Here is a 20,608-nt window from a genome sequence, read left to right as displayed (position 1 = left end):
TCCAGCAGAAACCTCCATGGTGTGATGGTAATTCTGATTTTCCATCCATGGCTTGGGCTGGTGAGGTTTGGTGAAATTCTTCCCTGGGATGAGCAGGGATTGTCCCAGCCTGGACTCCCCTCAGGGAGGGCAGGAGATGGATCTCTGCTGTAACAGGGAGTGCGTGGGTTTGCACAGGAGCAGAGGTGGGGCAGCCCTGACAGGCCAGCAGTGACAATGTGACAATGTGAGATGTTCCTCTGCCCAAGGAGTGTTGTCACATCCATGAGGGCTGAGCAGATAAATGGAGTGAGCTGGGAGGAACAAGGACATGGGATAAAGGATGTCCAGGATCCAGCTGAGTGCTGCACCTGATTTATGCCTTAAAGGCATTTTTTTAAAAAAAGCTTGATAGCAGAAATCTTTGGGTAATAATGATCCAGGTGTCTCTGTCAGTTCCTCATTTCCTGGGGCTGCTGGGTGCATTGACACACAGTAATACCCAGAAAAGAGCTGTGCTTGCAAACACAGGGAGCAGCACACTCCTGGTACAGAATGGGGGTCTCCTTATCAGCAGAGAAAATCTGAGCACACCACCTGATGTATGTCTTTATTTATATACACATTTATTCATATGTAGCATAATATGCCTGTTATGAATATACAGAAAGACAGAGATTAGAAAATGAAGGCAAAAAGATTAAAAAAATACAATTTAAAACATTCATTTTGTGAATGGTACAAAAAGATTTCATTCCTGCACCCCAGTGGATGGGTTTGTGCCCCTGACTTTGGAGGACAAAAACCTGAAACAGAGTCATGGCTAATGTGACACATTACAGGTTTTTTTGGCACACTGTCCAGTTTCCTAGGGATTTAGATATTTTCCCTCCAGGAAACATTCCTTTTAGCAGCCTTTGTGCTCCAGTCAGGAATTTAATAGCCCATAGAAATGACACAAGTATTTTCTTTCTGAAGTAGCTTCTCCAGGTCAGTGCTGAGGCACAGCTGAGTGTGTGCAGCTTTCAGAGTGCCCGTTGGGAAGCAATAATTCCATGGTGCAATAATTCCATGGAGTGTGCTAGCCCAGCCCTGGGCTCTGGGAAGGGACAGAATGCAATAATTCCATGGTGGAACATGCTAACCCAGCACTGGGCTCTAGAAAAGCACAGAATTCAGTAATTCCAGGGTGGAAGGTGCTAGCCCAGCACTGGGCTCTGGATAAGCACAGAATTCAATAATTCCATTCTAGCCCAGCTCTGGGCAAGCACAGAATTCAGTATTCCCACAGCTATGCCCGGGTTCTAGAAAAGCACAGAATTCAGTAATTCCATTCTAGCCCAGCCCTGGGCTCTGGGCAAGCACAGAATGCAGTATTCCCACAGCTGTGCCCAGGCTCTAGAAAAGCCCAGAATTAAATAATTCCAATCTAGCCCAGGTCTGGCCTCTGGTTAATCACACAATTCACCATTCCCATATCCGTGCCCGGGCTCTGGATAAGCACAGAGTTCAATATTCCCATATCCGTGCCCAGGCTCTGGATAAGCACAGAGTTCAATATTCCCATATCCGTGCCCAGGCTCTGGATAAGCACAGTGTTCCCATATCTGTGCCTGGCTCTGGATAAGCACAGTGTTCCCGTACCCGTGCCTGGCTCTGGGCTGTGGATAATCACACGATTCACCATTCCCGTACCCGTGCCCGGCTCTGGATGAGCACAGTGTTCCCATATCCGTGCCCGGCTCACTGTCCCCTCTCTCTCTCTCTGTCCCCAGGCGAGGGCCGGGCCCGCCCGCGGCCGCCCAAGGCGCGGGCCGAGCGCCGGAGGAAGCAGCAGCAGCAGCAACAGCAGCAGCAACACCCGCAGCAGCAACACCCGCAGCAGCAACACCCGCAGCAGCAGCAGCAGCCTCAGCCTCAGCCTCAGCCTCAGCCGCCGTTCCCGGCCCCGCCGCCCGCGCTGCCCCCCCAGCAGCCCCCCGAGCCGGGCCCGGGCCCAGCGCGACCCCCGGGGCCTCCCCCGGGCCCCGGCCCGGCCCCGCGCCCCCTGAGCGCGGCCCCGGAGGAGGCGAGGCCGCGGCCCATCATCCCCATGCTGTACGTGGTGCCCCGCAGCAAGAAGGTGGTGTTCGACAAGGAGCACATGTCCTGCCAGCAGGCCTTCGAGCAGTTCGCCACGCAGCACGGCCTGGGGTGGCGCCCCGGCAAGGAGCAGCAGGGCGCCCCGGCCGAGCACGGCCAGCTGGCCAAAGAGGTGAGGGACGGGGACGGGGACGGGGCAGGGGCAGGGGCAGGGGCAGTGGTTACAGGGCAGGGGCAGGGACAGGGACAGGGGCAGGGACAGGGCAGGGGCAGGGGCAGTGGTTACAGGGCAGGGGCAGGGACAGGGGCAGGGCAGGGACAGGGGACAATGGCAGGGACGGGGACGGGGACGGGGTAGTGGTTACAGGGCAGGGTCAGTGGCATGGCAAGGTCAGTGGTCACAGGCCAGTGGCCAGGGCAAGGACAGCTCCAGGGCCAGGCTGGGTGGGTGCATTACCTGCTCTAACAGTTGCCATCCTGGCCCTGGCAGGGCTGGAGCCGAATCAACTTTCGGGTCCCTTCCAGCCCAAACCCTGTGGGATTCCATTCCCTGGAGCCCCCAGCTGTGTGTGAGTGAGCAGACTTTCCACAAACTGCTGGAATTGGCAGCTTGTCCATGTTCTGAGCTGCCCTGCTTTGAGGGAAACTCTGCAGTTTACCCAACTTCTTCAGAGTTGGTGTTGGCTTTTATCTGCCCAGGAATTGGCCCGCAAAGCCTCAGTGGTTCAGCCAAAGGGCAGAGCAAAGTTTGCTGTGTGCATCCAGAAACCCTCTGCGAGAGGGGCTGTGCCTCTCCTGCCCTGCTCCCTCCCTGGGTGCCCAGCCAGCTCCTTGTGCTCCCCCCAGGCCGGTTCTGCCTTCTCCAAGGTGAAGATGGAGATCAAGAAGAGCCGGCGGCACCCGCTGGGGCAGCCGCCCACGCGCTCGCCGCTGTCCGTGCTCAAGCAGGAGACCTCGAGCGACGAGGGTGAGTGAGCAGCACCAGCACTGCTGCACCTTGGACAGAACTGCCTCTGCTGACACCTTGGACAGAACTGCTGCCTGAAACTTCTGTGTTCCCTGTAGCTGGGAGGAAATGCAGCGTGTTCCCGTTTTGATAACCCAGCTGGAAACAAAACTCCTCCGTGGGAGGTGTCGCTTCTCACCTCCCACCCTTTTTTCACTCCAGAAAAATATTTTGCTGGCTGCAGAATGAGGCAGCATTTTGGGCAAAGGGAAAAAAGCGTTTGCAGAAAATAATGTCTTCAAGGCAAATCTCTGTCTTGGGTGTTGCAGTGGGATGAGATCTGTTCCCCTGGAGGCAGTGCAGGTCAGGTCTGTGTGAGGAAAATCAGTCCCAACCTTTTGCTTGGCTCCTAATTCATGTCAGTGTTGGGGTCCAACTTTCCTTGGCGGATACATAAATGAGAATTAAAATGGTTTTCAGTGGTTGATGTACATCACTGATTCTCCTATTCCCACGTTCCAGTCCCCAACAGTCAGAACCAAAGGCAGAGAAAAGATTCTTACCTCTCCCTCTGTTTTGTGGTTAATTTCCCACTTTGGGGCCTTCCCCACATTACTCAGAATATGCACAAGCCCCCAGGAAGGAGCTGTTGTGTGCTGGTTGGGTCCCTGCTCACAGCTCCTCATTCCAAAGGACACCACCTTCCCAGTGCACTCCTGCAGGAGTGCAAGCTTTGATTTTGGAGCAGCCTCCTGCAGGAGAGGCTGTCCTGAGCACCCAGAGCTCCTTTCCTTGCCAAGGAAGGTGCATTTGGTGCCTTCCAAGTGTGTGATGTGGAGTGTGCAGAGGCAGCTGAGACTTTGTTATCTTGTGTGGTGTGAGACCTTGGAACCAGCTCTGTGCTGGAGGATCCTCATTAGGCAAATTCTTCTCACTGCTTTGACTTGTTGGATGGTGTTTGGGGACTTGGCTGGTGGAGCAGGAGCTGCTCTGTGGAAGCTTTTGTGGCATTTCCTGGGGACTGATTTACAGCTCTGCTGGGCAAAGTCTGATCAAACAGATTCTTCCCTCCCCACCAGGGAAAAGAGGCAGCTCCCTGTTTTTTCAGGGAAGGATGTGAAGGACGAGCTGCAGGAGGAACAGAGAGCCCATGGAGATGAAGGGAATGCACATGGTACACAAAGGTTCAGGCCAGACAAACAGTGTGCAATGTGGGAGCCAGCCTGGGTCCAGCACACCACAGTCACTTCTCCTCTCCCTCTGCCACTCTGGATTAGGCTGCTGCTTTCACTGATTCCTCTGGTACCAGAAATCCTGGCCTGTCACCTGATGTGCCTCAGCTGAAATTTGGAGAAATGTGGGGTTTGATTCATGTCTTAAAAATAAACAAGATAAGACACTTTTCAGGAAGTAACCCTCACATGAAATGTGACAGAGCCACACAGCCAGCACTCATCACCTCACAAAAGGGATTCATTAAACAATAGAATTTCCACATTATCTGACAAATATGGGCAGCACTTAAAATCTGAGATGTAAACTCAGCCATTAACGTTTTACTCCAAGTTCTTTTTATCCTTTCAGGTGACCCAAGAGTCAGAAAATCTTCAAAGGGAGGGAGAACTGGGGAGGAGACTTAGACTTGTAGAGCAGAACATAAACTGCTTATTTCCAGTAATTAACAGTGAAGCAGTGAACAATTTGGTTTAATGTGCTGAGCTCTGGGGATAATGTTCTTCCAAGATGGTTTTGAGTTCCCTCTTCTTTTGGAAACTTTGCAGGGAGTGATTTACACTCAGCCTTGTGTGGAAAATTTCTTTAACACTTACAGTGACTCAAAAGTCCTTCATAAGGAAGGGTAAGAAACTTGGACCCCCAGACTGCCACAAATGGGTTCTGCAGTGGTTTAATTGTGAAATGCCAAGGACCTTTTAAAGGTTTATAAAATAAAGAATTAGCAAACTAATTAGGAGGAGCAGTGCCTGGCAGTGCCTCTGGCAGAGGGAGGGGTGGTGGGGAATGCAGAGAGGGGTGGGAATGGCTGGAGCAGCACTGGCATCCCCTACTGAAGCTCAAATTAAATCTTCATCAAAAGGATGGTGGAAGTTTAACAGCTGGAAAGGGGAGGGAGTTCCACAGGCAGGAAATCTCCATTTTCTCCTTCCCCGTGGCCAGTTCCTTCAGGTCACTGCTGTCCCTGTCTTGTGGGGACATTCTGGCCATTCAAGGAAGGATTTGGGGCAAATAAGGGACCATGGGGGAGTTGAGTGTTTTTATTTATTGCACTTCTTGTATTGAGACCTGAGCTGTGTAACTCACCCTTGCTCCTTTTGCCTCTTCTAATCATAAACTCTTTTGCCTTTACTGACTGCCCAATGTTTTGGGATTTTTTTTCCTTTTCATTCTAGAAATGTTTCCATTTTCTGGAGAGGAAGACATGAGTGATCCAGAGGCTTTGAAATCTTTACTTTCCTTCCAGTGGAAGAACAAAGCACTTAATTTCCCAGCTGAAAGGAAGTTCAATGCAGCTGCTGCCCTGAGTGAGCCATACTGTGCTGTCTGCACCCTCTTCTACCCCTACAACCAGGTAATTGCTGCCAGAGCTGGGCACTCCCTGAGGCTGGAACAGACCTGCAGGACCAAGTGCAGCTGTGACCCCCAGCACTGTGCTCACCCCAAAGTCCCCACTCTGTCCCCAGGTGATTTGTGTTTTTGGGATGGTGACCCCAGTGATCCTCTGGGCATGGCCTGACCACACCTTGCCTGGAGATTCCCCCTGAGGTCTCACCTGAACCTGTGGCACTGCTCAGATGGATGGATTGGGATGCAGACATTGGGACAGAGACAAACCCATGCAAATGTGCACACCAGAGAAATGTGTTTGGATTTGGCAGTGCTTGGAGCCTTTTTTTTGTTATTTTTCCCGACTTCTCTGGCTTGCTCAGTGTTCATTTTGAAATCACACTGAAGGAGCTTTGCAAACACTGCTCCATGCAGAGAAAAGTCACACCAGGCTCCTGTCTCCTCACAGGCTGGAGTTGCTGAATTTATGCAAACAAGCCACAAAATAAAGATTTCCTGAGTAAGCACATCCATCACCTTTTTTTGGAAACCACCAATATGCTTTGGGAGATGTTATGAGAGGAAAGGCAAAATTCATCAGATGAATTAGTTCTTTGTGCAGTTGTGCATTGATTTGTTCTCACATAAAGCCAAATCTGCCTTTGTGTGCCCACCAGGAATTTGTGCCTTAGATACTTGTAGCTGTGTTGGAAGCTTTTCCTGAGGAAAGCAGAACCCACCTCCCCCTTCAATAAAATCTCTTGATTTATTATATGGACTGAAAATAAAATATCTGTTCTGACTGCTGGCTGCTGTGAGGAAAACTGGGTGCAACTGAGCTGGTTTTATCCATTGCTTTTAACTCTGCTACCAGAAGCCTTGAAATGTCCTTCAGGAGAACTTGCAGAAGAAGTAGGGAAGGATGCCAGAGGGATGGGAGAGGGGGAGGGAATGTCTTGCTTTTAGTAATATTTTCTTTTTTATTTTTCCTTGGTGTTTTCAGCTGCAATTTAGGAATTTAGATTTTTGCAGAAGAGAAACAGGAAAAGCTGCTCATTATTCTAATGCTTCTTGGAGCTTTCACAACAATTCACAGATCCCAGTTGCTGCCTGAGGAGGGGGAGAAGCAGGGTGGGGGTGGGGTCAGGATTTGGGGCCATTTTTGGTGACATTTGGGGCGCTCAGGGTGGGAGTGGAGCCGTGGCCAGGCTGTGAGTGATGTATTTTCTCTGCAGTCCTCACAGGTGGAGAGGGAGGCTGCAGGGGAGCCTCCCCCCCTGGTGCAGCTGTCCAGGTGTGGGCAGAGGAGCAAGCCCCTGATCCCTGAGATGTGCTTCACCTCCAGCGGGGAGAACACGGAGCCCTTGCCCTCCAACTCCTACACGGGGGAGGATGGCACCAGCCCCCTCATCTCCTGTGCCAAGTGCTGCCTGCAGGTCCATGCCAGTGAGTTTCACCTTCCCCTCAGCCTTGGGCCCTTGCTGGCTGCAGCTCAGCTCCTGCTTGGCAGGGCTGTGTCCTGTCACTGCCATTTTATCTTTCTCTGGAATCCCAGAAAGGTTTGGGTTGGAAGGACCTTAAAGCTCATCCAGGTCCATCCCCTGCCTCGGGCAGGGAACCTTTCTCTCAAACCATATCTGTGGATTCAAGTCCATCTTGACAGTCACTGATCTCAAAATACACACCAATATTCTTTGTATTGCTGGTTTTGTTGGCTGATTCTTCTCTGTCTCGCAGAAAAGATTCTTTCTTTTGATACCTTTCATTTTTTGTAATAAAGCAGAACTCAAAGGCTTTATTGCACTCTTTTCTCTCACATATTTTGTTCCAATATTGTTCTGCTGGGGGAGGCTGTATTGTTCCTGCATGCAGCAGAGATTATGGGGTAGTTTGAGATATATTTTATTAGTGTCTGTGATGGTGTTTGTAGTAATGGCACTTGATTACAAAAGGGAGCATATGTCTGTTTGCTTCCCTGATAGTTATGTCTAAAAGCAGATCTGATTAATCCTGGTGGAGTGTACCTTCAGTGGAGATTGTACAGCATCCAGTTAACATTTGTGACGAATTACTCTTCAGCTGTTTGATCTTGACAGATGGGGAATCTTATTTGACTTGCATCAGCTGGAATTACTTCTGTTGTTCCAATTTTAGAGTCTGCAGGTCCCCATGCAGCTCAGCAGGGCTGGGGAGCTGGAAGGCAACTTTTGTGTCTGTGCTGAATCCCTAATTATGGTCATTTCTGGCTAATCAGGCCATGGGATGCAGAGTGGGTGTGAGGAGGAAGATTTCATCCTGCCCTCACAGTTCAGGGCTGCTGCCTCCTGTCCATCCTTAGTCCAGTCTCAGAATGGTTTCTGTGGCCAAATTCTATTTAAGGACAGAGGGGTGGGGGAAGGTGATGTTAATCTGCAGGCTCAGAGCTGAGATCCATCTTTTTTTGGAGAAGCTCATTTTAATATTTTGGCTGTGCTCTCCCCTTGAGGCAGGACAGGACAGGTGTTGAGTCTGGTGGAGGCTCCAGTGCCTGGTTGTTTCCCTGGGTCTGTGACATCCCTTTGACTTTGCTGCAGAGAATCCATTTGCTTTTATGGCAGGCTTGCAGTGCTGAGGTGTGTTTTGGCTGGCTGTAAAAGCAGCTGGCAGCCTGTGTGTTCTTGGGAAGTGCCCTCTCAAGCTGTGCTGCCTTCCAGCAGCCAGGGGAAGGGCTGGGGAGGTTTCTGGGCTTTGACAAAATCCATAAAAGGTGCATATTTTTCTTGCTCTGCTTGGGTTATCTTTTATGGGACAGCCTGGGGTTCAGTAAATGGGAATGTTCTGCCCTCACAGAATTACTGGGGTCAGTCAATTCCAAACCTCAGCCCAGCACAAGCCAAGGCCCCAGTGCCACATCCATGACTTTTCTGAGCACTGCCAGAGATGTGATTCCACCTCTGCCCTGGACAGGCTCTTCCAATGCTTTACAACCCTTTCCATGAAGAAATTTTTCCTGATTTTCAGTCTAAACCTTCCCTGGTGCATCTTGAGGGTCTGGCTCTCCCTGAGCTCAGTTTTGGACTGAACACCCCTGTCCCTGTTCTAGGCCTGGGTGGAATTTGCTTCCCTGATTTGCCATATGATGAAAAGAGACCTCAGATGTGGAGAGCAGCTGCAGATCCATAGTATTGACTTTTTTTGACATGCTGTTTATCTGGTTAAGTGGATGATATTTATAAATCAGGCTGTGGTGGCAATCCCAGAGCTTTCTGAATGTCTTCTTTTTAGTTTAATTCAGTAATTTGAGATTGTTGTTCCCAGCTGAAATTTTGTGTTCAGTTTGTTAGGGTAGGTGAAGGCTGGGTGGGATTTTGTTGGGAAGGAGAGAGGCTGGATGGAATGAGCTGTGTGTTAGCTGAGATGCTTATCTTCAATTTTCCACTCACTTTAGAAGCTTGCAGGAATCACACAGATATGCTTCTCCAAAACTGGATCTGTGTCTTTCCCCCATTGTTTTCAGTGACAAACCTCAGTGCCTTTTATAGAATTTTAAGGACTTTTTTTTTTTGGTCCTTATTTCCCTGTCTCTATAATACCACTTCACTATTTTGGTGTTGTTGTAGGAGGACTTGGTGCTTGCATGTTACTGTAAAATGAGATGCTTTTAACACTTCCTATAACCATAAATTAAATACTATTAACCATGTGGAATGCAGGTATTTAATTTCCTTGTAGTATTATTTGGCTTGTCCTTCCTCATAACACCACACAGCAAAAGGAACTTTCCCTGTTTTTGATGCACTCCAGTGCTCACCTTGGATCCCATTTCCTGCCTAAGGAAACAGAGATTTGCTAGGGCAGTCCCTAGAAAAGTGAAAAACCAATGTGGGGGTTACCTGTGGGAGGGTTTGGTTTGTTTGATTTCAGACCTGCTGGTCCCAATTCCGGTTTTGTCAGAGCCTATTGAATGCAGTTCCTGAAATGCTTTCAGAGTCGGTTCTGAGCTGAGACATGCTGGAGTGCAGCAGGGCAGTGCTGTGCAGCCCTGTCCCTGTGTCCCTGTCCCTGTGTCCCTGTCCCTGTGTCCCTGTGTCCCTGTCCCTGTGTCCCTGTCCCCGTCCCTGTCCCCGTCCCTGTCCCCACTCTTTGCTGTCCCTGTCCCCGTCCCTGTCCCCACTCTTTGCTGTCCCCGCTGTCCCTGTCCCGTCCCCACTCTTTGCTGTCCCCGTCCCTGTCCCCACTCTTTGCTGTCCCCGCTGTCCCTGTCCCCGTGCCCACTCTTTGCTGTCCCTGTCCCCGTCCCCGTGCCCACTCTTTGCTGTCCCTGTCCCCGTCCCTGCCCCACTCTTTGCTGTCCCTGTCCCTGTCCCCACTCTTTGCTGTCCCCGTCCCTGTCCCCACTCTTTGCTGTCCCTGTCCCCGTCCCTGCCCCACTCTTTGCTGTCCCTGTCCCTGTCCCTGTCCCCACTCTTTGCTGTCCCTGTCCCCGTCCCTGCCCCACTCTTTGCTGTCCCTGTCCCTGTCCCTGTCCCCACTCTTTGCTGTCCCTGTCCCCGTCCCCGTGCCCACTCTTTGCTGTCCCTGTCCCCGTCCCGTCCCCACTCTTTGCTGTCCCTGTCCCCGTCCCTGCCCCACTCTTTGCTGTCCCTGTCCCCGTCCCGTCCCCACTCTTTGCTGTCCCTGTCCCCGTCCCTGCCCCACTCTTTGCTGTCCCTGTCCCCGTCCCGTCCCCACTCTCTGCTGTCCCCGCAGGCTGTTACGGGATCCGCCCGGAGCTGGTGAACGAGAGCTGGGCGTGCTCGCGGTGCTCGGCCGGCGCCTGGGCAGCGGTAAGGGCTGGGCTGGGCCCCGCGCCCCTCCTGCTGCAGGGACGGGGGGTTCAGCTGCCTGTGGCGTCCGGGGGTGCAGGGGCTTTTTGGGGAGGATGAGCGGCCTGGCCGAGCTCCTGGGGCCCGCTCTGAAGGATGTGTTCCCGCAGGAGTGCTGCCTGTGCAATCTCAGGGGAGGAGCTCTCCAGATGACCACCGATGGCCGGTGAGTGCTGCCTTTGGGTGCATTTCCCTTGGGAATTTGCTCTTAATGCTCAGGGTAGCAGCAGGTTCTGGGGTTCTGGAGGGAGCTGCTGCTCGCTGATGGGGCAGCATGAGCCCAAGTGTCTGTGCTGCCCTGCACTTCAGCAGAGCTTCTGCATCCTGCTGAATGTGGTTGTTTCTCAGAGGCAAGTCCTCTCAGAGGACGTTTAGCGCTGTGCAGAGGCAGGTGCAGAAGAAGGTTGATGTCTGTTGTTGCAGAGACATTTCCCTGATGAGCAGCCTCTCGGGAGCACTGCCAAGGCTGCCAGCCCCTGGCAATGAGCCCCGGTGCTGAGGGAGGCAGGGAAATGTTAACTGCCCTCCTGAGCATTTCATTCAAGTGATGCAGCCCTGATGTGTGCTCTGTGTCTGCCCAGGTGGGTGCACGTGATCTGTGCCATCGCTGTCCCCGAGGCGCGCTTCCTCAATGTCATCGAGCGTCATCCCGTGGATGTCAGCGCCATCCCCGAGCAGAGGTGGAAGCTGGTGGGTGTCTGTCACTGGGGACACTGCTGGGGAACCAGAGCCAGAGGGAGAAGCTGGCCCTAGACAGGAAAACGTTGTGTGGGTTCATAAAGCAGCTGAGATTGGAGGTGCTCTCGCTCTCATTCCCAAACAAAGGCTGTGCTGTTTGTGTCTGCTGAGCCCTGTCAGGGCTTGGACACACAACCAGCTGTGATTCCAGATGTGCCTTGACTCTCTGGGAGTGTGCTGCCCCCTGGGCAGAGCCTGGGACTCCTTCCCACCTGCAGTCAGGTGTGAACTGCCTGAAAGCTCCGTTTACTCCAGGTACTGACAGCAGGAGTGCAGGGGGACGTGGTGACTTGAGAGAGGCTGACTCGTTCATCTCTAATTCATCTTTCCTTACAACATTTCTCTTTTTCTATCAAGAAATCTCTTGCAGAAATGAATAAACATTTCTGTGACCCTGACTGCAAGGATTTTAATACCAGCCCAGCTCCAAGTTGTTATTTAGCTGTGTGGCCTCATCCGAGGGATTAGTAATGGACGATTCATTAGCTCAGAGCAATTTATCTTAATGTTAGTTAATGCTCCATCACTATAGTGTGTTATTGCAAAATAAATTGTGCTTTTGCTGCTTTTTTTGGTACAGAAGTCAGCTGGGTGACACAGTGTGGGATGGGGAAGGTGCTGGAGCAGTGATAGATGGGTTAGTGCTGATGGATTCGTTAACAGAGCTGATACTTAGTGCAGCCAGCCCGGGTGAGAGATTAGCAGGAACCTATCCCTGCTTCCAGAGTTATTTCTCTGTTGTGCAAATGGGTTTTGTACACAAATGTGAATGTAAAAAGCATTCATTATTCAGCAGGAGTGATGGGGCAGTGCAATGCCAGGGTGATAAATCTTGCAGCCGTGGCTCTTTATGGATCAGCTGACACTTCCAACGTGCATCCTCTTCATTACCAGCACTTGTAACGCTGAACTTAAAATCCTTTTACACAACTCTCACTTGTATTGCTTAATGGAGCCTCACCAGGAAACAGGACTTAATTCTTTAACCCTTCCTTGTCTGGCTGGCAGTGCTGCAGAGCCAGGGCAGTGCCTGTGTGAGTCTGACTCTGCTGCTCTGCTCCAGAGCAGAGCCTGTGCCTGCCAGAGCCTCTGCAGGGACCCACTGCACCCACTCCGGCATTCCTCAGTTAAAGCTGCCAAGTTTCACAGAATCCCAGAATATCCTGAGTTGGGAGGGTCCCCACAGAGCATCAGTCCAACTCCTGGCCCTGCACAGGCTCCCCAACAATCCCATCCTGCATTGTCCAAACACCCCTGGAGATCTGGAAAGAAATTTTGTTTGTTTTCTTCTGGCATGAAGGGCTTGGTACAGTACTTGATAAAGTGGGAAGGTGAGCTTTGTGGCTGGGAAAGATGGAAAGGGAGGGAAGGAATGATGTGAAGGGTGAGGGCAGTTGATGAGAATGGATGGAGAGAGGGGGTAGGGGTTATCCATGATTATTATTTTTTAAATATGTTTGTATTGTTTTAAGTTCCTGTGATGGGGGCTGAGGTACCAAGGATGGCAGTGATCTGGTGAAAGGCTCAGCCTGTTCTCTGCCAGGTGTCCCTGTGCAAGCACAGACTTTTCAGTCCATTTGTGGGAATGGCACCATTTTCAGCACTGCAGTTTCCTGCTCCCAGATTGATGGCACATTACAGGCCTGTGCACGTAAATTATTTATGACGTGGAAATTTGGAATAATTAGCTGTCATTCCTCAGTGGGGTAAATGAATTGCAGTGTTCATCATGCAGCAGACAGCCCATTTCTTACTCTCAGCTGTGACCTGACTCTGGTGTGCATTTATTCTGAAGATTTCTCTCCTGTGCTTTGGACTCTTTTCCCTCCCATAGAAAATGCCTTTAAATCTCCCTGTGCAGCTTTCCCCCAGCACTTGGCACTGCTGTCCCTCTGCATCCCATCTCCCACACTTCCAGATCTGCATTTCCACAGGATCCCAGACTGGTTTGGGTTGGAGGGACCTTGAATCCCCCCAGTGCCACCCCTGCCATGGCAGGGACACCTCCCACTGTCCCAGGTGCTGCCAGCCCATCCCAGCCTTGGGCACTGCCAGGGATGGAGCAGCCACAGCTGCTCTGGGTACCCTGTGCTGCTGCTGCACCACCCTCCCAGCAGCAATTGTCACTTCCCCATCTCCTTACCCTCCAGGCTCCCTGTCCCTCACATCCTGCTCCCTGTCCCTGCTGCTGGGACAGGGGCCATGGGCAGGTTAATAATGGGATCTGTGCTCTTGGCTCCCCTCAGCCCTGCTGGGCACTTCCCTGGTGCTTATCTGCCTCTGGAACAGGCTTTGCTGAGAGATAAAGCTCAGCCTATTAAAGGCTAAACCCACGTTCTGGCAGCACTCAGGCTCTGGCTTTGAATTTCCTGGCTTTTGTTCGTGTGTGTAAAAAGGCCAAATTAATCTTTGGTGTAAACAAACTGCCTTCAGTTAATTCAGAGGAAGGAGTGGGACTTATTTCATATAAATGTGAGGCAGAGCAGGCAGGGAGGGAGGTGTTGCTCAGGAATAAGGAAGAACAAATCTCTGTTTTTTGGCATCTTCTGCTTTCAAGGAAGAGAAGTGTTCCTGGAGAAGGAATCACAGAATCCCAGAAGGGTTTGGGTTGGATGGGGCCTTGAAGGTTTTGGAGTTCAAAGGCACTTTTGTCTCGTGTGTGTGATATTAATTATGCCCTGGTTTGCCTTTCCCAGCCTCAGATGAGGTGAAGAAGCTGCCCCAGCCCTGGAAGTGTCCAGGGCCAGGTTGGACAGGGCTGGATGAGCTTTAAGGTCCTTCCAGCCCAAACCATTCTGGGATTCCAGTGACAGATCCCTGGAAATGTTAAACTGAGTGGTGTTTGCAAATGGATCTCTGGAAAATATTACCCATCCATTCTTTAAACTGGGCTTCCCAAAATCTCCTTTTCTGTATTTCTGAGGGGCTGGAAACAAGAACTGGTGCTGTTACAGGAGTGAGGAAATTTGTCTTGTTGCCATTGCAGCTCCTGCTCCCTGTCAGTGCCATCGGGCTCAGGAGTTTTAGCTTTGGGAAAATGTAATTTCTTTCTAAAGCAGTCACAATGTCTTACATTGATTTACCTAATAACTGGGTCTGCTTTGCAGAAAATGAGTGTGAAAATGTCTCCAAGATTTCAGACCTTTTCCCCCCTCATAAATCCATTTTTTTCATACAATGTTTTTATTTCTTTTGTTTGCAAAACTGACTGAATTATCCACAGTAGCTCATCTGCCATGGATGCCAATAAAATATTTATGGTTGATATGCTTATGCATCTAAAATAAACACACAGGATTTTTGTTCCATTATATGATTTTATATTCCATGGGATCTGATCGATACAATGTCCCATTAAATAGAATTGAGCAAACTGCCACCCAGTTACTGGGTTCTGTTCTCTCAGAGAAATGGAAATGTTTTCCAGCAGTGAGGATCAGCTGCTGTTTTGGTTAATCACTGGGGTGCAGTGCTGGGTGAGGCTGCAGCAGTTCTCTGGTCCCAGTGAGCCCAGCCCAGCCTGGCTGAGCCCAGTGTGTCCCAGGGCTGTGGGACTGAGGCAGGAGGGACAATATCTGCTGTTTCTGGGCTGGCAGGGTCCTCAGTGGGTGCACACACACACACCTGACACCGTGGGGGTGGCACTGCAGCCACAGCTCTGTGCTGTGTCAGGCACCTGTGCCACAGCCTGGGGGGCTCTGGGGTCTCTGCACAGCCCCAGGCTCTGCTCCTTCCAGAGATCTCAGCTCTGGGGGTGCTCCCTGGCAGAGGTGTGTGTGTGTGTGTGAATCCAGCTGTGCTCCATGGCAGGGCTGTGTGTGTGTGTGTGTGTGTGTGTGTGTTTGTGTGTGTGTGTGAATCCAGCTGTGCTCTTGCAGAGGTGTGTGTGTGTGTGTGAATCCAGCTGTGCTCCCTGCAGAGGTGTGTGTGTGACTCCAGCTGTGCTCCATGGCAGAGCTGTGTGTGTGTGTGTGTGTGTTTGTGTGTGTGTGTGAATCCAGCTGTGCTCCCTGCAGAGGTGTGTGTGTGACTCCAGCTGTGCTCCATGGCAGAGCTGGGTGTGTGTGTGTGTGTGAATCCAGCTGTGCTCCATGGCAGAGGTGTGTGTGTGTGTGTGTGTGTGTGTCACTCCAGCTGTGCTCCTGCAGAGGTTTGATCCAGCTGTGCTCTTGCAGAGGTGTGTGTGTGTGTGTGTGTGTGTGTCACTCCAGCTGTGCTCCTGCAGAGGTTTGATCCAGCTGTGCTCTTGCAGAGGTGTGTGTGTGTGTGTGACTCCAGCTGTGCCCCTGCAGAGGTGTCATGCAGCTGTGCTCTTGCAGAGATGTGTGTGTGTGTGTGTGTGTGTGTGTGTGTGTGTGTGTCACTCCAGCTGTGCCCCTGCAGAGCTTTGATCCAGCTGTGCTCTTGCAGAGGTGTGTGTGTGTGTGTCACTCCAGCTGTGCCCCTGCAGAGCTTTGATCCAGCTGTGCTCTTGCAGAGGTGTGTGTGTGTGTGTGTGTCACTCCAGCTGTGCCCCTGCAGAGCTTTGATCCAGCTGTGCTCTTGCAGAGGTGTGTGTACTGCAGGAAGAGGATGAAGAGGGTGTCTGGGGCCTGTGTGCAGTGTTCCTACCAGCACTGCTCCACCTCCTTCCACGTGACGTGCGCGCACGCGGCCGGGGTGCCCATGGAGCCCGAGGACTGGCCCTACGTCGTGTCCATCACCTGCTTCAAGCACAAAGCAGCAAACCAGAACGTGAGCTTTGGCCTGCCCTGGGCTGGGGGTTGGGGTTTTGTGGGGTTGTTTTGTTTCTGGGGTTTGTAAATAGTTTCTCCCCGCCTGCCTGTGTTGGCTCAAAGCGTTTTGTGCATTTAGTGCAGAAGGATTGCCCTGTTTTAGGCTTCAACCTGCAAGAGGGCTGGTCTGGGAGGGATATTGGGAGGAATTCCTGCTGTGAAGAGGGGAGAACAGGTGCCCGGAGCAGCTGTGTCTGCCCTGGATCCTGGCAGTGCCAGGCCAGGCTGGGCACTGGGCTGGGAGCAGCGGGACAGAGGGAGGGGTCCCTGCCACGGCGGGTGGGACGGGAGGAACTCGTGGTGCTTTTCCCGGCCGAGCCCCTCCCGAGCCCTGGGTGGGGCTGACCCTGCGTGTCCCCAGGTGCCAGTGCCCAGGGAGGTGGCCCTGGGGCAGGCTGTGATCACCAAGAACAGGAACGGGCTCTACTATCGCTGCCGCGTCATCGGCTGCGGCACCCAGACCTTCTACGAGGTCAACTTCGACGACGGCTCCTACAGCGACAACGTCTACCCCGAGAGCATCCTGGTGAGCCAGCCCTGCCCCAGCAGCCCTGCAGCACCACACCCTCCCCACAAACCACAGCCCGCTCTTCATGACAGATCCTCTTTCTGACGTGATCTCATTTATTTCTTGGTTGCTTTACAAAGATGTGGTCTTGCTGAATGCAGATGACTTCACAGAAAGCGCTGTTTGTTCTAAATTTCATCCTATTTGTTTTGTGGTTGAATAATCTTATTTTTCAACTGACAAGTGTGATTCATGGGGGAAGCAGATTGTCCGTAAGCAGATCTGGTGCAAAACAGGGAATTCACTTAATAGAGGGAATGTCTAGAGGAGGCTGATTTGTCAGCTCATGCATTGCCTTCCTGATTGTGCCACTGATTCACTGAGTTGCCCTGCTTGTTTTTGAGATACAGGAGATGTGATGTTGTGGGGTTTGTAATGAGAAATGGCCGTGAGCAGCAGCAGCAGCTGCCAGAGCCCGTTGCTGGTGTCTCAGGCTGGTTTTGTTTGAGATGCCCAGGATTAATCACGAGTGCAGAAATGTCTCTTACTGCTCGTGGCCATGTTGGGTGATCTTAGCACTCCCCTGGCTCCTGAGCTCTGCTGCAGCTGTGTCTGAGCCTGTCTCTCTGTCCCCAGAGCAGGGACTGTGTCCAGCTGGGGCCCCCTCCCGAGGGGGAGCTGGTGCAGCTGCAGTGGACGGACGGGATCGTCTACAAGGCCAAGTTCATTGCAGCCCAGATCAGTCAGATTTACCAGGTGAGTGGGGCACAGGCCCAGCTGCAGGGAGGGAGGGGCTGCAGCAGCTGGGCAGAGCAGGAGCAGGATCTGGCAGCACAGATGATTTATTCCCTCTGAGTTTGTCCAGCCTGAACTTAGCACCCCTATTAAACTGTGCTCTGTGTCCTTCTGCTTGATGCAGAAAAGTGTATTAAAGTCTTGGGCAAAGGAAATAAGAATCCCTTAAAAACTTTTAATAGTTTTAACATTTTGCTGTGCACGTTTCTATGAATAAACATCCCTGGAACATCTGATGCATAATTCATGATATAATCAGTGCTTAGCGAAAAGGGTTTCATGGGAGGAGTTTTTTGTACCTGGCTGACTACTTCTGCTGGTTGAAATACAAATGTACTTTAGTAGCTGGAGTTGTTTCCCTGTGACCTGTGAAAATGCTTTGTTTAAGATGAAAGAAATTCTTATTACCATATTGGCCTGAATAGAGGGCTGCTTTTATTGTAAGTGAAAAGCTGCCTTTTTCAGGATATGAATCAAAAATCAGTAGAAATATGAGGTGCTGGGCCAGCTGGAGTGCAGATATTTTGGGATCCATGGAATGAATCCACTTGGACAAGGCAGAGGTGGATAGGGCAGCACTTTTTGGGTTCAGCATCCTCCCCAGAGCCTGGCAGAGCTCACTGCACAGCAGCCCTGGACACATCCCTGGGAGCTGCCCTGCTGCTTGCTGGTGTTCCTGGAGGGCCCAGGTGGGAAGGGGCTGTTCAGATGCTCTGAGCTCATCTTGTGCCTCCCTGCAGGTGGAGTTTGAGGATGGCTCTCAGCTGATGGTGAAGCGTGGGGATATTTATACCTTGGAGGAAGAGCTTCCCAAGAGAGTCAAGTCTCGCCTGGTGGGTGCCAAAATAGCAAACAAGGGACCAGCTGCAGCTTGCTGAACCCCTTCACATTTCCTTCATGTGTTTTTTAGACATTAGGTGAATGCAGCTTCCAATTTCTGTGGCTGTAAAACTGCTTGTTGTTCCCAAAAAAACACAGAGTGGAAGAAATCCTGGCCATGGATGCTTGAGAGGCACAGAAATGATTTTCCCTTGCACGTGTTCAGCTCACAGTTTTATTTTCTCTGGTTAAAAGATTATGTTCAGATCATTTTACACCACATGAATTCAGTTCTGTGGAGTGATCCTGTCCAAGTGTGAGGTGAGCTGGGCTGCAGCTCAGGGGTTTCTGGAGAACAGATTATCACTGTGGGACCAAACCCCCTTTTCTCACCAAACTGTAGATTTAGAGTGTGCCTCTTACCTATAAATCCCTTCATCTACAAGATCAGGCTGTCTTTAAGTGCAGACAGTGGAATTTCTGAGCCTAGAAAAGATGAAGGATTTATTTCACACTTTTTGGTTCCAGAGCTGCTGGGTGTTTCCAGACCTGGTGCTCTGCCCTCCAAAGCCATTTACTGAACCAGGGGATGGGGCTGGAGAATCCTGAGTTGCTCCCAGCCCAGGGGGGCTGAGGGTCTGTCCCTGTGCTCCTGCTGTGCCCCTGATGTGTGTTCTGTGTCTCCTGCAGTCCCTCAGCACTGGGGCCCCTCAGGAAGATGCATTTTCAGGAGATGAAGTGAGAGCAGCCAAGCGTCCCCGGCTGGGGACCCCCAGAAATGCTGAGGAGTATGGACAGAGCCCAGAGTACCTGAGCTTCATGGAGAGCCTGCTGCAGACACAGTACCAGCCTGGGACTCAGAGCAACATCTTTTAACCAGGATTCATCCAAAATACTCAGTTAACCCTTCCTGAGTTCATGGAAACATAAATAGGAAGCTGTGGAGTGGAAGACCAGCCCTGTGCAATAGTCTGCTGTGAATTTCTTTCATCTCTCTTGGTTTGGACTGCAGGAATCTCTGTCTGGCTGCTACCTCGACCTTGCCAGGAGTTGCTGACCAAGAGCTGGGGAGCTTGGAAACCCTTCAGCTTTTCACATGGAGACTTTGGAAGAGTTTCTACAGATGGAGCTTTGTGACTGGTTCTTTTTTATGAGGAAAGGGTTAAAATTTAACAAAATGACTTTTTCAAACCTGTCAAACTTTTGTCTTTCAAGGTGCTATTACATTGACTACTGAAGCAGCCTTTGGAATCGTGTTTTCTGTACATAGATGCCACCTTTGTGAAGTTTTCTATGAATGAGCATTATTAAAAAAAAAAAGCAAGCAAAAACAGGAAAATGAAAAGTTTCCACAAACCATTTTTCTAGATTATGGCTTTAAAACAGAAAATAAATGAAATCCTCCCCCCCTCACCCCCAAAGGAATCGTGACTGATGTGGGGAGAGGGAGAGCAAGGGCAGATGTCCTGGGATGTTGTGGGTTCTTCTTTTGTAAAGAGCCCTCCCTGTCTGTGAGCTGTTCCACTGGGCTGTTCCTGCAGTGGCTCTCTGAGAGCCCTGGGCTGGTGTTGGCATTGCTGCCACCTCACCAGGGAGGGGCTTAGGCAAGAAGTGCCAGGTTTGGCTCATTCCTGTCATCTTCCTTCCCCATCTTTGCCATCACAGTTGCTTTCTAGTTCAGGATCAGCATGGCTTTGAGTTCCCCAGGTTTGGCAGGTGTTCTGCTGCTCCTTGTGTCATTTCCCCATGAGAGCTCCAGGGGCTGCCCCAACAGCAATTCTCCCTTAGGAACGTTTCTCTTTCCTTTGTCTCTTTATTTTTAAATTTTTTTTTGGGTTGTGCTCCTTACAGTGTGAGAATCATTCCATGACAGAAGCTTGGGAGGTGTTTGTATGTTTTTCTTTTATCCTATTAAAGAAGAAATTCCCCAAACATCTGATTGTTGTGACATCCTTTCCTTAAGTCAAGACTGAGCCTGTGAGTTACTCCTGGGGGAGTGCAAGCCCTGCCTTTGGCTGGGCTCAGTCACTGAGGATTGAAGGAGCATTAAAGGCAAAGCCCAGCCCTGGAGGGTGATGGACCCTTGGAAATGCCCCTGAAGAGCAGTGCTTGGCAGGGAGCCTGATGCAAACCCTGCTGAAGTCACTGGAAGTCTCTGGGAAGTTTTCCCCTCCTCAGGCAGGTCAGAGGAGAGGAGGAGGCAGAGCTGGGAAGGTTCAGGAGCAGAGGGCACCTGGGCCAGCTGAGCAACCTGGAGTGCTGCCCTGCCAGCTTTTCACTGAATTCCCTGAAATGACTGGATGCAGAGAGACAAGATTCTTGTTTTGATGGTGATTTTTAAGCCCCTTTGCAAGGTGGTCCTTGTTCTGGGGAGAGGCTGTTAAGCAAAGCTCTGGCTGAGTCTTAAAGGGAATAAGTGGGGAGGATTTGTGGGCTGGCAGATGGTAGATTAGCATCTTAAGAGGCTCCATGGGTATTAAACTGTCCTAGTGCAAGAGTGGAGATAGAATAAAGCAATTTAATTTTTTTTTTTACTTTGGTTTTGTTCTCCCTTGGGGAT

The 20,608-nt window shown here is 51.1% G+C and overlaps 1 protein-coding gene across 1 annotated transcript; it reads left to right on the top strand.

Annotated features, from left to right (window-relative positions):
- Window positions 1-47: 47 nt before the first annotated feature.
- LOC306813186 (lysine-specific demethylase 4B-like) lies at window positions 48-19,980 on the top strand (the record flags this gene model as incomplete). The annotated part of the gene is made up of 13 exons (XM_079328390.1): window positions 48-60; window positions 1,755-2,233; window positions 2,908-3,028; window positions 5,416-5,594; window positions 6,805-7,015; window positions 10,298-10,374; window positions 10,524-10,579; window positions 10,995-11,103; window positions 15,700-15,885; window positions 16,288-16,452; window positions 17,071-17,190; window positions 17,970-18,062; window positions 18,739-19,980. 13 exons carry the CDS (start codon window positions 48-50, stop codon window positions 18,922-18,924), a joined length of 1,995 nt encoding a protein of 664 aa, XP_079184516.1. The 3' UTR covers window positions 18,925-19,980.
- Between the last annotated feature and the right edge of the window lie 628 nt (window positions 19,981-20,608).

Source organism: Erithacus rubecula (assembly GCF_903797595.1).
Source record: "Erithacus rubecula genome assembly, chromosome: 28".
NCBI lineage: Eukaryota > Metazoa > Chordata > Aves > Passeriformes > Muscicapidae > Erithacus > Erithacus rubecula.
The sequence above is the reverse complement of the archived record's forward strand: the minus strand, read 5'-3'. Positions and strand labels throughout refer to the sequence as shown.